The sequence below is a fragment of the Zootermopsis nevadensis genome, unplaced genomic scaffold (genome assembly GCF_977971745.1).
Source record: "Zootermopsis nevadensis isolate Lab colony 2312 unplaced genomic scaffold, Znev_1.0 Znev_ptg000023l, whole genome shotgun sequence".
In the NCBI taxonomy this organism is placed as follows: domain Eukaryota; kingdom Metazoa; phylum Arthropoda; class Insecta; order Blattodea; family Termopsidae; genus Zootermopsis; species Zootermopsis nevadensis.
Window position 1 is genome coordinate 7,475,834 of NW_028259155.1, and position 15,555 is coordinate 7,491,388.

Sequence of the window (15,555 nt, forward strand, 5' to 3'; positions counted from 1 at the left end):
TGGTGTGGAGTTCTGCGGTGGGCCGATCCTCTACCCCGCAGAACTGTATCGTGTGTCCAGACAATTACAGAATTTTCATTTAAAATAAATTACCTTGGAATGAATTTACTAGCAGATTATAAAAGCGTACGAAACTAACCTATAATTTCAGCCTTTACGTGTGTGGGTTTGTAAATTCTTCTCGCTCACGAAAGTTAGGAAAATAGATCGAGTGTGTTTGGACCAGAGAGTGAGAAAGTGACAGGAAGCTAGTATCTGCTCCTTGTACCCTATAACATAACAAATGCAATGCTCACAACGTAGTAGAAGCCAAAACAGCGTGGATATTCGAACTTCACTTCGTGTCCTGTTAAACAACATTGAGCCTTGCCTGGATAACATTTGGTTGAGGGAACGAGCACACAGGTCATATTAGGTAAGCCAATTACGATTTCTGTTAATTCCTTAATGCATACACTGACCTGAGAGTATGGGACATTTGTGATAACTTAGCTCACTCTCAGCCTGTATCAGGATTAAGGAACAGTAATGCCAACATTGACAACACAGTGCTTATTCAAATTACTTCACATATATTCCTCCCACAAGGTCAGCTGGTTGAAAATAAACATATTTTAACATGCTACTAATAATTTAATTTTATGACTAATATTTTTTCTGTAAAATATGCAGAAGTTAGTCCTCACAAACTGACACTTCTCTTTACTGATGTGTAAATAAGAAAAGGTTCAGAACCACTGAGTTAGATGAATGGTTTCTGGGATGTTGTACGATGTAGTCTGGTCAAAATTCACTGATGTTTCAAAGATGCTTACTGTCTCCATCATCAGGATAGTAAATGGTTGGGATATGGAAGGAAAATGGTCGATAAATGTAGAAACTTGGCTCTGTACAGGTTAAGCTTGGGCTTACTGGTGGCCTTCAGAGTTCCAGCAGTCCCCTGTTAGACTTCCTCAGCTTATGATTCTGGCAGAGAACTGAGAGCCTTCTCCACGTCACTTAGCAGGAGGCCATCAGTTCTCTGCCCGCCCTCCCCAGCCACTTCTTTCAACATCTGGCCATTTCGCTCAAAAGACAGCTGGGGAATTCTCCACACCATGGAAGAACTCCTGAGGACAGCCTTGATCCACCCAACCTGTTCCAATATCTGAACCCAATTTTTTATCCACAGCTTATTCATCACCCTGATGATGGAGGCACTAAGCTCCTTTGAGATGTCAGTACGAACTTTAACTAGACTCGCAGCACAACATTCCAGAGATTCAGTCATTCTTCGAATAATCTTTTTCAGCCTTCATGAACAGACGTAACTCTTCTGATTTAGTAGCCGTCATTTCAGTATCCGTTGAAGGGTGTTTGGAATTTTTCTCCTTTCTCTTCCATATTTTCCAGCTTTTTATCTTGAACAGATTAGTCCATCGTCTCTTCCTTCCTTCAGCTGTTGGAGATGAATATTTGGTTTCATCCTCTTCTGTCAGATTCTCCTCCTTTACATTGAAAATGAACATCAGGTGTGTAAGTACTTAATATATTTTGCATTTTAGATCAGCTCATGCCTTACGGCACTGAATGTATTAAATAAAACACTTCAGAAGAGACTGGACATGTGTTTTTTGAGTATGTAATCCACCATCTTGTCCAGTTGATACCAGATGCAACTTTCCTGAGATAAAGTGTCCAGTGTATGGAAGGGACACCTCACCTGTGATGTTTGAGAATGTGTGGAGCTTACCTCCGGTCCCCCCATTTGTCTTCATGGTGTGTTATATAGCCTCACTGGCAACGCAACGTCTCGTTTACCCTTTACATAAAAGTTAATAATAGATGTTGCTTGGAACATTCAGTGCGTTCTAACTTTACACGTATATGGAGAGTGTTTAAATTACCAGTCTCATAGTAAATTTAAATGATGTGGAATTAGGGTTGTGACTCAACTGTGGCGAGTATTCAGGAATTTCAGTGCATTGAATGCCTTCAGGTCTACCACCTGACCCCACCACCAAAATAAGTATGTATTGTTTAATCAGTATGCCCAAACCTTTTGAAGAAATTTATAATTTTGCCTGTGAACTGTGGCAAGATGAGGACATGTAAGTGTCGGAACAATGTGTCTAGTAATATACTTGAAGCAGTGAGGAATAAAGTACAGAATAGAAGATGTAATAAAGTAAGGAAATTTACAATTTATAAAGGTCTCGCAGTTTCAGTATAATCGCGTCAACGTGCTTACAATGCGCTCCTCGTGTAATTAAGGTGAGAGACTACAAAAGACATACACAGTTTTGTCGGGACAAGCTTGCAGAACAGAGCTAGAAATAACTGTGAGGGACGCAGGAAGGTGTAAAGAAGAAATGAGTTTCGAAGCTTCGTAAAGTGACATATAACAAATATCAGGAGAGACAGAGAAATCGCATTCTTCGAATGCAAAGAGAAATATCACCAAATGGACTTTGTATATTTATTTCTTGTTGTGGCATACCTGTTTCTCAAGCTTTGTGACTTCCGACTTCTTGAGGAGGTAATTTTTGTCGTTCAGGAAGTTATCTGTGTATTCCCTCTCTCGTTTTTCGTTCAGAGCATTTTGTAATTCGCTGCACACACATGAAGAACAGGAAAAACATATAAATGTTGTGTGGAACAGATAACCTTAGAGACCTAGGCATATACAAGGTGAGGATAATAAAATTGATATTAGGGGGAACAGACATGGTTGGAACATAACCTCCTGTCCCTTCCACATGTACTGCCGTGGGATAGAACCTGTGTCTACATATTGAGATCCAGATGACGCAAACATCTAATTTAATCTTAAGATCATAATTAAAATGTCCGCTACATTTTTTCTAAGGCCTGGTACCCTGGATTAGAGATATAAAAACCATCCTAAGCTGGAAGAAATTATGGTTAACCAAACAGTTTTGTGGTTTTGTGTCGTACCGTGTGGGAAGAATGTAAATTATCAGTGTTTGAAAATAAAGTGCTCAGGACGAAACAGTGAGGGAGTGGGAAAATTTGGACATTGGACTAATGCAGAACATTGTGACTTTTATATTGTGTAACCCTGGAAGTGTAGTGAAATTTATGGGGCTGTGATGGAGAAATAATAAATGCACACAGAATTTGATGGGTAAACCACTTTGAAGATAGCCACTTGGAAGCTGGGAAGGTACCATTAAGATTGACCTTGAGAAAGTAAGTTGGTGAGATAGGAGGTAGGCGGAACTGTCTCGGGATTTTGTCCTATGATGGTTTCTCATATTAGCAGTGGGACAATTTAAGAACTTGGGGATGACATTAATAATTAAAAGGATCTAAGCACTGTGTAGTTGAGGACAGATTTAATTTTAAACATGCCTGCTATCATACAGTTTTCCAAATCTTTATGTTATCATGTGCTAATAAAAGTACAAATTAGGCACAATAAAATTATTATTTTCTCTTTGGTTTTGGCGGATGTCTAACTTAGCAAGGGAAAATTGTTGGTGTTCAAGAACACACATCTGGGTAGGATGAAGTAACAGAGAAATTGACATTAAGTAGATCTTCACTGATCAATTTGTGATCTAATTTTACTAGGGTCTGTAATCCAGAAGGAGGAGACGCGTGGCGCATGTGCAGAAAACAAGAAATGCATACAAACGTTTAATTTGAAAATCGAAACATGGAGATAATACTTGAGAGATGATGATTTTAAAAGAAACTTGGATGTGGTATGAAGACGTTAACTTCAATAAATTAATTCAGGATTAAATCAAGTTACGGACTTTTGTGAATACATTGATGAAACTTTGCAATGCATGATCACAAGGAGTTTCTTGACCAGATGAGTTTTGATCTTTAAAGTAAAACTGTGCCATGGAATTACTTAGGAAAAAATATTTAAGATTTGGATTATATTATATAGGAGGTGAAAAGGATTGGGGTTAGATGCAAAACAAACCTCAAGTCAGGGTGGTCCTCTTCCTTATTAATTTCTTTCCATTCTTCCTCTGCAGCCCCGTTCTTTATCAGTTCCTTTTCCTTGTAGTTACTAGAATCCTGTTCCACTTCATATTCGCCTCTATACAGATTTTGCTGTGATTCAATTAATTTCTGTTCTGCATTTCTTAATTGAATGTCCTCTGAACTCTATGCAGCAAAAAGAATAAAACATTGGAATCAGTTAATTAGATAAGTTAAAGAAAGCATTTTTCACTGTATTTAAATCTTAATGGCGTTTGGTTGAATGGTTTTGTTCTTTCGGCAAACAGGATGTGGTAGTTGATAAAACAAAGATGGAAGTACGTGAACAAGCTGTTACAATTTAACAATATAGGAATATAAGATAGAAGTTATGCCTTTCAATAGGAAAACGCCCTGCAAAATCAACACTCACTCTAAGTAATAAATAAATGGAAGAAGTAAATCACATTGTCTGTGATACAACAATTCAATGTGTGAAAATGAAATTTAGAGACAAAATTAGTTAAATATGTGGGACATCAAAAAGAGAAGGAAAGATACACTGGATACTGGGACGACCCTTCTTCAAGTGCCTGAGCACTGCGGGTCCCAACGTTTCGTTAGCTTGATCTAAAGACATTCTGTAGGACTCCTTGGATGAGGGATCGGCCCGTCGCAAGGCCTCTACCCATACACAGGACACCATCCATGGCTTGAGTGGGATTTAAACCCGCGGTCACAGCGACCAAGCGACACAAGGCCCACGCCTCAGACCGCGCAGCCACTGCAGACTCCAGTAAAGATACACACAGAACTTTATCGTAAAATTGTAAACGTCATCTCGGAATTACGGACAATAGCAATGAAATAATAACAAACAATTGGTGTGATGAAATTTCTCAGAAATGTGGCTAGATGTATATTAACAGACGAGCAAACCCTTGATTTGACAGATTATGGAAGATCATTTCTGTATTTATGTCACTGTGTCTTGACCATTTCTGGGGCAAACCCAGCCTCCCATCCAGTCTGATGGAGAGTTGTTTCCCCCAGGGTAAAACTGTCAGAGCATGAAGCTGACCAGACCTCCAAGTGGAATTGAGTATATTGTGTGTTGTTAATGTTACCTCCTCCATGTTCCTGCCCTTGTCCTGCGTACTCTCCACTTCATCAGCGTCTGACTGCGGTTGTTCGGTCAGATCTGTATCTTCAAGCCCAGGGAGGTTATCACCTGCAACATTGTTGCGTGTGTAACAATATTTTTAAGAACTCAGTTTTGTAGGAATGCCGGTCCATGAAGAAAGAAAGATATAGAGGGAAACAAAGAAAGAAGGTAAATGAAGGAAAGAAAGAGAAACAAATCAGAAAGAATGAATGTAATAAGAAGACATGAATCAAAGCAGCAAAAACTATTTACTTATTTGTATTCTGTTTAATGATGGCGTCTGTAATGCAAACTTTATATCATCAAATGATAGAATGATCAATGACTTGAGCAGGATAAGGATGCAAGTGATAATGTGGACGAGTATAAGGTACGGTAATGGCACTTGCCTGAAGGGACTTATGGTAATATGATGACGCAAGAAAGTAAGAACAAGAGAAACAAGACTGAAAGAAATTTATATAGAGAACCACAAAGAATTGTCGTGTTGGGTTTGCATCAAGCTTGTGTTAAGATTTAAGATGGCTGAACTGCTGACTCAGTGACTAACTGGCCCTGTGGCCTGGTAACTCACTGCCTTTATGAGTAATAGACTTACTGACGAGATGATTGGCTATCTTACTGATGCACAGTCACTTAAGAGTTAGGCTGACTAATTTTATTTAATCCTGACTGACTTCATAACTCACTAAGAGACTGATCCCTGATTTATATCCTGACCTAGTCATGACTGGTTCACTATGTAAATTATTACTGAAGATGGCAGCAGGAGAAGCTTTCAGAAATGGGAACTCATTCAAGATGGCATATAGCTTGAGATTAGCATATTACACAAAAAATGTATTCTCCGGAAACTGCCGTGAAGAAATGTCGTGAATGCGTCGACTTACCTGTGATGGCATCAAGACTGAACCTGACTCTCTTTGACCTTTCATCTGTTGTTTTGTCGCAGCGTTCTAAGTCTTCAGGCTGTGCAGTACACACGGTACAGAATTTAATTATTTTAATTTTCTGTACAAGACCTATATCATTTCCTGTTGTTTTGAGTATCCTCTGATGAAGTTTAGCAAGGCTGAAGTAAAATTTTATGAGTTTATTCTGAAATAAAACCATGCACAATGCTTACTTTACCACCATTTTCCAATTGAATTATATGCTGCAGATACAGGCGTTCTGTTGCAAATATAAATGTAATACTCGTTTGATCCTGCAGACACCATTATTTTTATTTGATAAACTAGTCACATCATAAGGTGTTTGAAATAAAAGTTGCAGATTTTAATGTGATTGAGACAAACACATTTCATATCATGGACTAGTTTTGTATATGATGACACATTTTGTGTGCAATGCATAAAGTCAGATTTAAGGCTGACATAAAATTGTGGTTAATTAAATCAGTACAGAACATAATAGTTTGCCCAACGACTCTTAAGCTGGTTACGCATGAACCACGTAGTGCTGCAACTGTGTATCAGCACTGAGAGGCAAACCACTGTCTTAAATAGTTTGGCCCAACAGCTTCTAGTATATTTCCCCCACGTCATCCCCAAATTGTAAGTTCCATAAACATAATTTTGACGCTTCTAGAAATGAAAAATGTAGTGGATGGAATTTGGACACACTGACTTCCCACAGTGCTATCATTTCATGTCCTTAACACAAAGAATGCTTAATATGAAATAAACAGTGACTAGAAGAGATTCTCACCTGTTTCCTAACCAACTCTATCTTCATCGAATAAAATGTCCTCTTTTTGGCCATATAAAGTACTTCCAAGTGCTTCAGCTCTTTCTCGTCCAAGAAAGGTTCTGAGGTTGTGTTTGAACTAGGAGCTGTAGCAGTTGAATTTCCAGTCTTCCTGCTCCTTTGTGCATATGGTGATCTATAAGATTGTATTGGAGCTGGATCGGTAGCTTTCCTTCTCCACTGTATGTATGGTGATTCATAACTTGATCTTGAAGCTGGATCTGAAGTCTTCCTCCTTCTCTGTGCATTTGATGATTCATAACTTGATCTTGAAGCTGGATCTGAAGTCTTCCTCCTTCTCTGTGCATTTGATGAATCGTAACTAGATCTTGAAGCTGGATCTGAAGTCTTCCTCCTTCTCTGTGCATTTGATGAATCGTAACTAGATCTTGAAGCTGGATCTGAAGTCTTCCTCCTTCTCTGTGTATTTGATGAATCGTAACTAGATCTTGAAGCTGGATCTGAAGTCTTCCTCCTTCTCTGTGCATTTGATGAATCGTAACTAGATCTTGAAGCTGGATCTGAAGTCTTCCTCCTTCTCTGTGTATTTGATGAATCGTAACTAGATCTTGAAGCTGGATCTGAAGTCTTCCTCCTTCTCTGTGCATTTGATGAATCGTAACTAGATCTTGAAGCTGGATCTGAAGTCTTCCTCCTTCTCTGTGCATTTGATGAATCGTAACTAGATCTTGAAGCTGGATCTGAAGTCTTCCTCCTTCTCTGTGTATTTGATGAATCGTAACTAGATCTTGAAGCTGGATCTGAAGTCTTCCTCCTTCTCTGTGTATTTGATGAATCGTAACTAGATCTTGAAGCTGGATCTGAAGTCTTCCTCCTTCTCTGTGCATTTGATGAATCGTAACTAGATCTTGAAGCTGGATCTGAAGTCTTCCTCCTTCTCTGTGCATTTGATGAATCGTAACTAGATCTTGAAGCTGGATCTGAAGTCTTCCTCCTTCTCTGTGCATTTGATGAATCGTAACTAGATCTTGAAGCTGGATCTGAAGTCTTCCTCCTTCTCTGTGTATTTGATGAATCGTAACTAGATCTTGAAGCTGGATCTGAAGTCTTCCTCCTTCTCTGTGTATTTGATGAATCGTAACTAGATCTTGAAGCTGGATCTGAAGTCTTCCTCCTTCTCTGTGCATTTGATGAATCGTAACTAGATCTTGAAGCTGGATCTGAAGTCTTCCTCCTTCTCTGTGCATTTGATGAATCGTAACGTTTACTTTGTGAGCTTCCTGTGGTAGAATTTCTTTTCTCTCCACTCCGAATTTTGTTTCTTCCAGTGTTTATCTGAAAGAAATAAGATCGTAGGATATAGGAAAACCGAAGTACGTGATGTCCAAAGGGACCACTACTTTCTTCCTCATTTCAGGTGAGTAGTACGGCCAAATTCTTTCCAATTTGTGACAACTGTTCCTTCCAGATAACTCCATGGAACTGTTGTAAAGACATAATTGTTTAAGAAAAAATCTTCATCCTCATCGCTGTGAAAACCTCAAATCTTACAAGAAAATAATAAATAAACCAGCAGAATGTTTCATATTATGTCTTTGTCTTTTCTATTTGATTGTCAGTTACACAGTTTCTGTTTATCATAGATGATGTTATATCTGTTTTTCACTTCATCTCCTTGGAAACAGATATTCATCCGGTGAAGACAGATTCTGTTCACTGCAGTTTCCACTACGGTCAAATTTAATGGTAGTTTGACTCGAGGCTGTTTGCTCTCAAGTGTAATAATATAGTGAACCTAGTATAATATAGTATTTTGGTTGGTCCTGATGTTACTGAATGACACTGTATCAGGTACATGCATTGAGATGGAAGGACATGTATGTGCTACAAATGGCGTGCAAGTACCAGTAGGTAAACACTGTATTGAGAGGAATGCACCAAAAATTCCAAAGACATTCTTCACATCACGTAACAGGCAATGATGGTGGCTCTGTCTAAGAAAAAAATGTGACAAACAGCTATGGATGGGTCCTTAAGCAGTTCTTTGCTCATGCTAGAGCATGAAGAACATCTAAAACATCAAAGTCCCTGTTCTGAAGCACACTATAAAGACCAGTGTGACAGTGAATGTATAAAGCTCCATAAATTCTTAACAGCATGAGGTATCCATCCCCATTTTCCTCAGGGAAAGAGCCATTGCGTTCTCCAGTTCTGTCAGACTAGCATGTCCCCGTCATGGTCCTCTAGGTGGTTATGAACATTACATCTCTGTCCAGAAGATGGTGCTGGTATATTTCTCTGAAATGTTGATAACCACCAGGTCTCTTAAGCACTGCTGTGTCCATGTGAGGGCCACACAGAAATTCGTGTTAAGGGCCACAGTCACACACCAGGATATTCATTCACTTCATCCTAGATAACGTTCTTCGTAACCAACGCACATGTGAACATTCTCGATCTGAACAGATCAAACTTCAGTGCAGTTTCGCGTCCAAACTCTTCAGCCCTCTGGTATGAGGCACAGAGAGAGAGAGAGAGGAGCTAATCTGCTGTATGGCACAATTATCCGCCCTGACAATATTTAACGCTGTCTCGACCTGTGCTCTGTGACATGGACACAATTTTCCCTCAGTAAATTATGTTCTCCTTTGTGAACACCTGACAAATACTAAAGTAAATCAAAATATAGGCTTCACAGGCGAAGCAAAGGTGACGTTAGTCAGTAATTTCATTCTGAATAGTAGACACGTTTACTCCTCATCGTTACAATCACATCAGAGTTTCTGCATTTCTTCTGGGTCTGTAGAGCTGGGACTCAGGGAGTACGCTTAAGGTTTTTTGTAATGGTAAGACTGGAGGAATTTAATGCACAGAAGAGGAATAAGAAAAGTTTTCAGTCTTAACGTTCGTTATTGAAGTTTTAGTACTCTTTAAGTTACTCTTACCAGCAGATTTAATTGAGACTGAATGACATTTTTAACATTTTTGTTTTTGTTTTATGAATGGCGACATATAGTAGAAAACCTTTGCCTCATCGTTGGCTAAACAGTTTTCCATTCTGTACAACTAATCTTCATTTACGTTTCTTTTCACATTCAAGCAAATGTCCAGGGACCTTGGTGTGTACTCATGGTAGTTAAGATGGTTTTGTTGGTCTTAATCAGGCTCTGCTATACAGAACAGAACCAGAAATCATTAGACATAACAAATTCATTAGCTGTAGTACCAAAAAGACAGTTTACAAGAAAATATTCTTGTTGACTCGTCTCTGTATCAGTCACTGGATAAAAAAGATTGATCGCACTCATTTGGAGTTAAGTTAGGTTAAGTAACAGAAAATTAAGGAAATATAATAGAAGAAGCTTCACAACTTGCACTTGTACTAGATGGATTTGAACTCAAAGTAAATTTTCCCTACAGCTTTTGCTGTAGACTCAAAGGGCTATATTTATTCAGAAATCATTCAGCAGTAGTTTCATGATGAATCATATGTAAGAAAAGATGTTACTGCCCGATTATGCATTAATTTTATATTCTCTGGGAAAAGAAACACAGAGGAAGAAGACTGGAAAAGTGCAGTTTGTACTGAAGTACAGAGATCATCTTACCAGGTCAGCATTCTGCATGTATACATGACTACATATGCATGTGTATATGTTTGTATATATATTGTAACTTACACATTGAGAAAAGTTTGGATTGAATGGGTTAAATGTTTGAAGTGACTTCTCTGATAACAAGGTCCCTAAACCAATACTTATGCAAAAGACTGTTCAGCTCAATGCAAATATAAATATAAATAAAATACAACAGAATAAAATTCCAAGAGCCAGTTATATTCGGTCGCTGTCATTGCTCTCGTGAACTGTCTCCGATGTAATTCTCCAGCTCTAACCAGCCCCATCCGGGACGCGATGCACTCTGTGCACTGGAAGGTGCTGGACCATCTCATGCGTCTCAGAACTTTCGTTTGTGCGACTTAAAAGAATTATTATAACTATCATCTTACATATTTGCCATTTAGTAGATTGAATAAGGGAAAATTTGGGGTACACTTTCCATACCAAATTTCATGAAAATCTGTAAAAGGGTGGACAGACATAACAGCCCTATGATTTCCTTTTGTGCACATAATGCAAAGAAAGCATAATATTTATAATGAGGATGCAAAAAGGTGTTAAGATCAAGAAGGGTGTGATGGCAGCTAGCATGAGGTAAACCTGAAGGAACATGACAGCTTTATAGAATTTATCATAAGTGAGAAAATATTACTGAAATGACAGTGGCATGTTCTTTTGAACACTGCAATGAACCTTCGGGTTATTTATCAGCTGAGCACCAGTCATCTTTTGATGTAGGACCCTACTCTTTGGAGGTAATTACACGAGAATAGTTACCCTTGACTTTGTTCTGACTTCGTCTTGAAAGCAACATGGCCCCTCGTCAAATCGGGCACTCAACTGCGTGTCGTATGTTACATACCCCTTTATATTGACGTCATACTTCGGCTCATACGACGCTACAGGGGGCGCACAGCCTAAAGGAGAATCACAGAATAGATCACATTGCTTGAAACTTAGAATTGAACTCATATTATGCAGGCGAGCGTATTTAAAAATGAGTAATACGAGCTTTGTATGGAGGTGAAAAATTATCTTCCTGAAGAAGGAACACAAATCATGAGTGTCTGAAAACACCTAAACTTAAGAATCATTAATTAAGGAAGCAACTTAGAGCATTATTTAACAATGACCAATTCAAGGTCAATTAGTGTCGTCCTTGTTTAAATGGTAGCGCCACGTGACTGGGATAGGGGGACAGGAACGCCATGACGAATTCTAGCTCAGATGCTTGGTCTCAGGAGGGAATGAGGTTAGGAGGTGGGGCGAATATGACACAGACACGCCCAGCGGTAACGCAGTTTTATCGTATTTAATCGATTTCAAGGTATCGTCGACTGTAAGACGTGACCGTGTGTTGTTATGTTGATAAAGACGAAAGTGAGAATGTAATGCTCACCGGTTTCACGTATTGATGACTGCGTAATGTGTTTGTCGCTTTCGTGAACAATTGGCACGTCATAGGACCAATCACGATATAATAATATAGTTGACAAATTTGGTTATGTACTTAAATTAGGCAACAAAACATGCAGGTAACATTTTGGGAGCAGACCCCAAAGTTTCAAGCACCACGAATACCAAAACCCACTACTGGAAATCAATCTCCTACCCTCATAAAGCAGAATCTATCTTCCCTTGTTAATTTTGGTCTCCCAAGTAATTTAGCTTCAAGATGCGTTCATACCAAAATTCTCCCCAATCTTAGCCAGCGTTTTACTTTTCTAACAGTTGTTGGTGACTTGATGTTCATTCTTTATCAATCAGTTAATTATCATAAGATTTTATTCAACACTCGGTGTTCAAACTTTGCAATGTAAGTTCCTCCCTCACAGTAAGATAACACGTTACATATCCACACAAATAATTTTCTAAAAATTGTTGTTTTTACAAATCTCGATCTTCGGTGCTTCGGAATTATACGTGACGATACAAAAACACGTTTAGAGAACTCTCCAGCTGTATTTCGTTTTCTGAAGCTGTCTGTATTAGAAGCTTCGTTATATGAAAGTGCTACGTGAAGTTTGAAATTCCTTATCGATATATTTTCGATATTAAAACACATTAATCAACACAATGAAATGCATAAATATTTAATTAGTAATAAAGACACGAGCGTTAATGTACTTACTAATTTCTTTCTGAAATCTTGGAACCTTGGATTTGCAGAATGACATTCTTCCTCACAGAATTCTTTTCACACACTGTTTATAAGTTGTCTCTCGGCAACGTAAGATTTTATTACAACAGCGAGATTCGCTATATGCCTATTATTACGTCACATAACCTCACCCTGCTACGCCACGCCGTAAACAATCGTAATTCTTATGTTTATCGGCGGAAGGAAACAAATGCCAGCTGGTTACGCGCAAGTGGCGATTGTTAGAGGCAAATCAGAAATTTTAAAGCTGGTAAAGGATAATCCATAGAGAACAAATATCCGGAGTGTTTATTCCAAGCCTTTAGTACATTGTTACGTAACTTTCACGTCCTGAACTGTGCTTTTTGTAAATAGAAAGGTTATATTTATTTATTATTATACTGTTATTTGAGTTGACGAATGAATTAGATCGTCTATATTTAAGTACGCAGCCGATTTTCCTCCGTTGTCTTTTGTTCAGTCAATGATTCAAATGCATTTTATATCTAGGAGATTAAACGAGGAACTGAACAAAAATTAGAATTCAAATATCGTATTTCAGAACAACGTCGTAACGCGGATGTGAAATTGTGCAAAGAAAACTGACATAAAGGACACATATCAAAACCAAGTCTTGCGCTCAGATATTGAAGTTTCTCAACAGGAGTTTGATTATCCTCATTCAGAAAACTGTCGGTGAGATATCTGGCGATGTCTTCCAGCATCGGAGCCGAAAGTGGTCCAGGCACGTAGAACTACGTCATGTAGAGGCCGAGTGAGAACTCCTGGCGCATGCGCAAAGGACTCATTTTGGTCGTGTGAGATGGACCCGTCCGTAGAACGCGCTAGAGGGGTGTCAGCTTCAGTTTCAGAATTTTGGCCGCTGAACTTTGTGAATTGGAACCTCGGAGCGAGTCACTTACCAGAAGTTTGCTGGAAGGCAGGCCGCGTACAGTACACTCCAAATAAAATTTCAACACATTATGTAACACAGGAAAGTCGATTTCACTACACTACACATCACTAGAAAATTAACACCACAGAGAGTATTAGTTAATTTTATCTTCACAATTCTTCGGTCCTCACAGACAAATCACTCGATTACCTTCAGCATCGAGGTTGAAGAAACTTCAAGTCGTACACAACCACAAGATTTTGAGGGGTTTTCGCGTCGGTGAGGCTGGGGATGAAATCGAAATATAAGGAAAAAATACACCTTCTGTACTTTTGTTGACTTATGTCATTCCAGCTCTGATCGACTCAAATCTTAAAATATGTCACTAAAAAATAAAGATTCTGAAACAGTTATCTTACTTAAAATCGCTAGTAGTCAATCTCAAATGAATCTGAATCGGTTATGTTTCTAAAAATTCTCGGGTAAATTTTTTGGAATCTTATTGACGTTAAAAGAGATTTAATTACTTACTGGGATATTTCTTCTTATGCTCTGTATCTGCCTGGCGTGTCTGGACAAAACATGGCTTTCCACAAATAGAAAAAGCAAAACTTGTAAGAACACAGGAAGGTTGTACGGTGAACCGGAGGGCGAACGTCCAAGTTTTGCATCTGGGTAAAGGCAACCCTTCAGCGTGGAGTGCCGAACATCGCCCGTCATGACGTAATCATCCCATAGCATGGAGTGCCGAGCATGCTCGCACAATGCGCGCTAAGATTTCTCCTTCTACGTAGCGACTGGCCTTGTAGTTTATGTATTCTGGCTCCAGTAACCATATAGAGAAAAAAGCTGGCTATCGATTGATATATAACATGACTCTGACAAATCGATTTTACCAGTGTTTTTCGACTTTGAAATATAGATCGATTATTGAACTCAACTGCATTCAGTCTCTGCTCTGTAGCTCCCTCTATCGAAGACGAATGGAGTAATATAGTTACGGCTACGACAGCTGTGTAGGACACATTGCAAGCTTTGCAAGGTTTCCGTAATGCAATAAATTTCGAACTTGTTATCATAAGCATTGTTAAAGAAATAGCAATATTTTGTCCGCAGACGTCTAACATTTTGATAAAAGATGTCAAAATCACAGTAGTCCAGTGCCATAATCATTGGGGAACAGAGACTTCCTCAGGCACAATAGGTATATTACCATCAGACAAAGCACTTACTGTAATAGTTTTACCAGGAGTGCGGAAGGAATGCATTTGATCAGGAGTCAATTTACCATAAAAGGGGGCAATGAGGCACCCATTCGGCCACACACCAGTGTTATTAACTAAAGGAAAGTCGTTTTAATTAACCAAAACATGAAATGACGCATATGAGTCAAGTTTACTTTTAAGTCTGGTGCAGACCAGCCTCTTTAAGTGTTGTTTCCACATCGACAGATGTCACCTCTGGACTAAAACGGGAAACAATTGGAAGTGAGACACAGTTACGCACTCCAATCAGAGGTTGACGACGCTGCGTGGTGGCCGCGGGAGTTACTTAACTCGCGTCAACTCGTAGCTAGAATTACGATGAGACAGCGAATGCAGGAACAAAAGACACACGCGTCCGTACACCTCAAACGCTGAACTGCTAATGACAATACTATTAGTGATAGAAGCGTACAAATAATGATTCAGCCAATGAGGTTATTCCATTCTTTGGTGCGAAAAGAAAAATATTTCTCTTGAAACTCGCACATTTTTTCCATTACAGTACTATATAAATTACATAAATTTAGAATGTATTTTACAGGTCTACAATGTGTTTTAAAATACAAATGATTTAGACTAACCTCGACGGTGGTGGCTCCCAGGTTACACATCGGCCAGTTCCACATATTCTCCCTGGAGGTCTCTGGCAATTTCCGTATTGCTTCACGAAACCATTGTTTGGGGGTGTCTCGTATCCACCCCATGACAGCATCATGTAAGGCGTCACTATAGGGGAATCGGTGACCACACAGGGGATCAGTTCCGACACTCTTTGAATCATTTGCGGAGTTCATGATGTTCTGGGACGACCACTGCTG

At 39.0% G+C, this 15,555-nt stretch overlaps 1 protein-coding gene across 3 annotated transcripts; it reads right to left on the minus strand.

Moving 5' to 3' along the window:
• Positions 1-552: 552 nt before the first annotated feature.
• LOC110831918 (uncharacterized) lies at positions 553-15,531 on the minus strand. 3 transcript variants are annotated; one of them, XM_022068429.2, is made up of 9 exons: positions 14,004-14,834; positions 12,569-13,757; positions 11,215-11,354; positions 6,818-8,152; positions 5,998-6,205; positions 5,070-5,173; positions 3,941-4,128; positions 2,480-2,591; positions 553-1,487 (listed from the first exon to the last, which is right to left on the minus strand). In XM_022068429.2, exons 2-9 carry the CDS (start codon positions 12,612-12,614, stop codon positions 1,263-1,265), a joined length of 2,358 nt encoding a protein of 785 aa, XP_021924121.2. In that variant the 5' UTR covers positions 12,615-13,757; positions 14,004-14,834; the 3' UTR covers positions 553-1,262. The 3 variants fall into 3 exon arrangements, with proteins under 3 accessions (XP_021924121.2, XP_021924119.2, XP_021924120.2); XM_022068427.2 differs by lacking the exons at positions 11,215-11,354; positions 12,569-13,757; positions 14,004-14,834 and adding an exon at positions 15,319-15,531; XM_022068428.2 differs by lacking the exons at positions 11,215-11,354; positions 12,569-13,757 and having other exon boundaries at positions 14,004-14,839.
• Between the last annotated feature and the right edge of the window lie 24 nt (positions 15,532-15,555).

Bases quoted from the DNA above. Each gene is read 5' to 3' on its own strand.
- LOC110831918 (XM_022068427.2), bottom strand. From the start codon at position 15,531: ATGAACTCCGCAAATGATTCAAAGAGTGTCGGAACTGATCCCCTGTGT. The intron at 5,174-5,997 runs GTAAGTCGACGC...ACAATGTTGCAG, and splicing joins CAGTCTTGATGCCATCACAG to GTGATAACCTCCCTGGGCTT. The intron at 1,488-2,479 runs GTATGCCACAAC...TTCAATGTAAAG, and splicing joins TCACAAAGCTTGAGAAACAG to GAGGAGAATCTGACAGAAGA.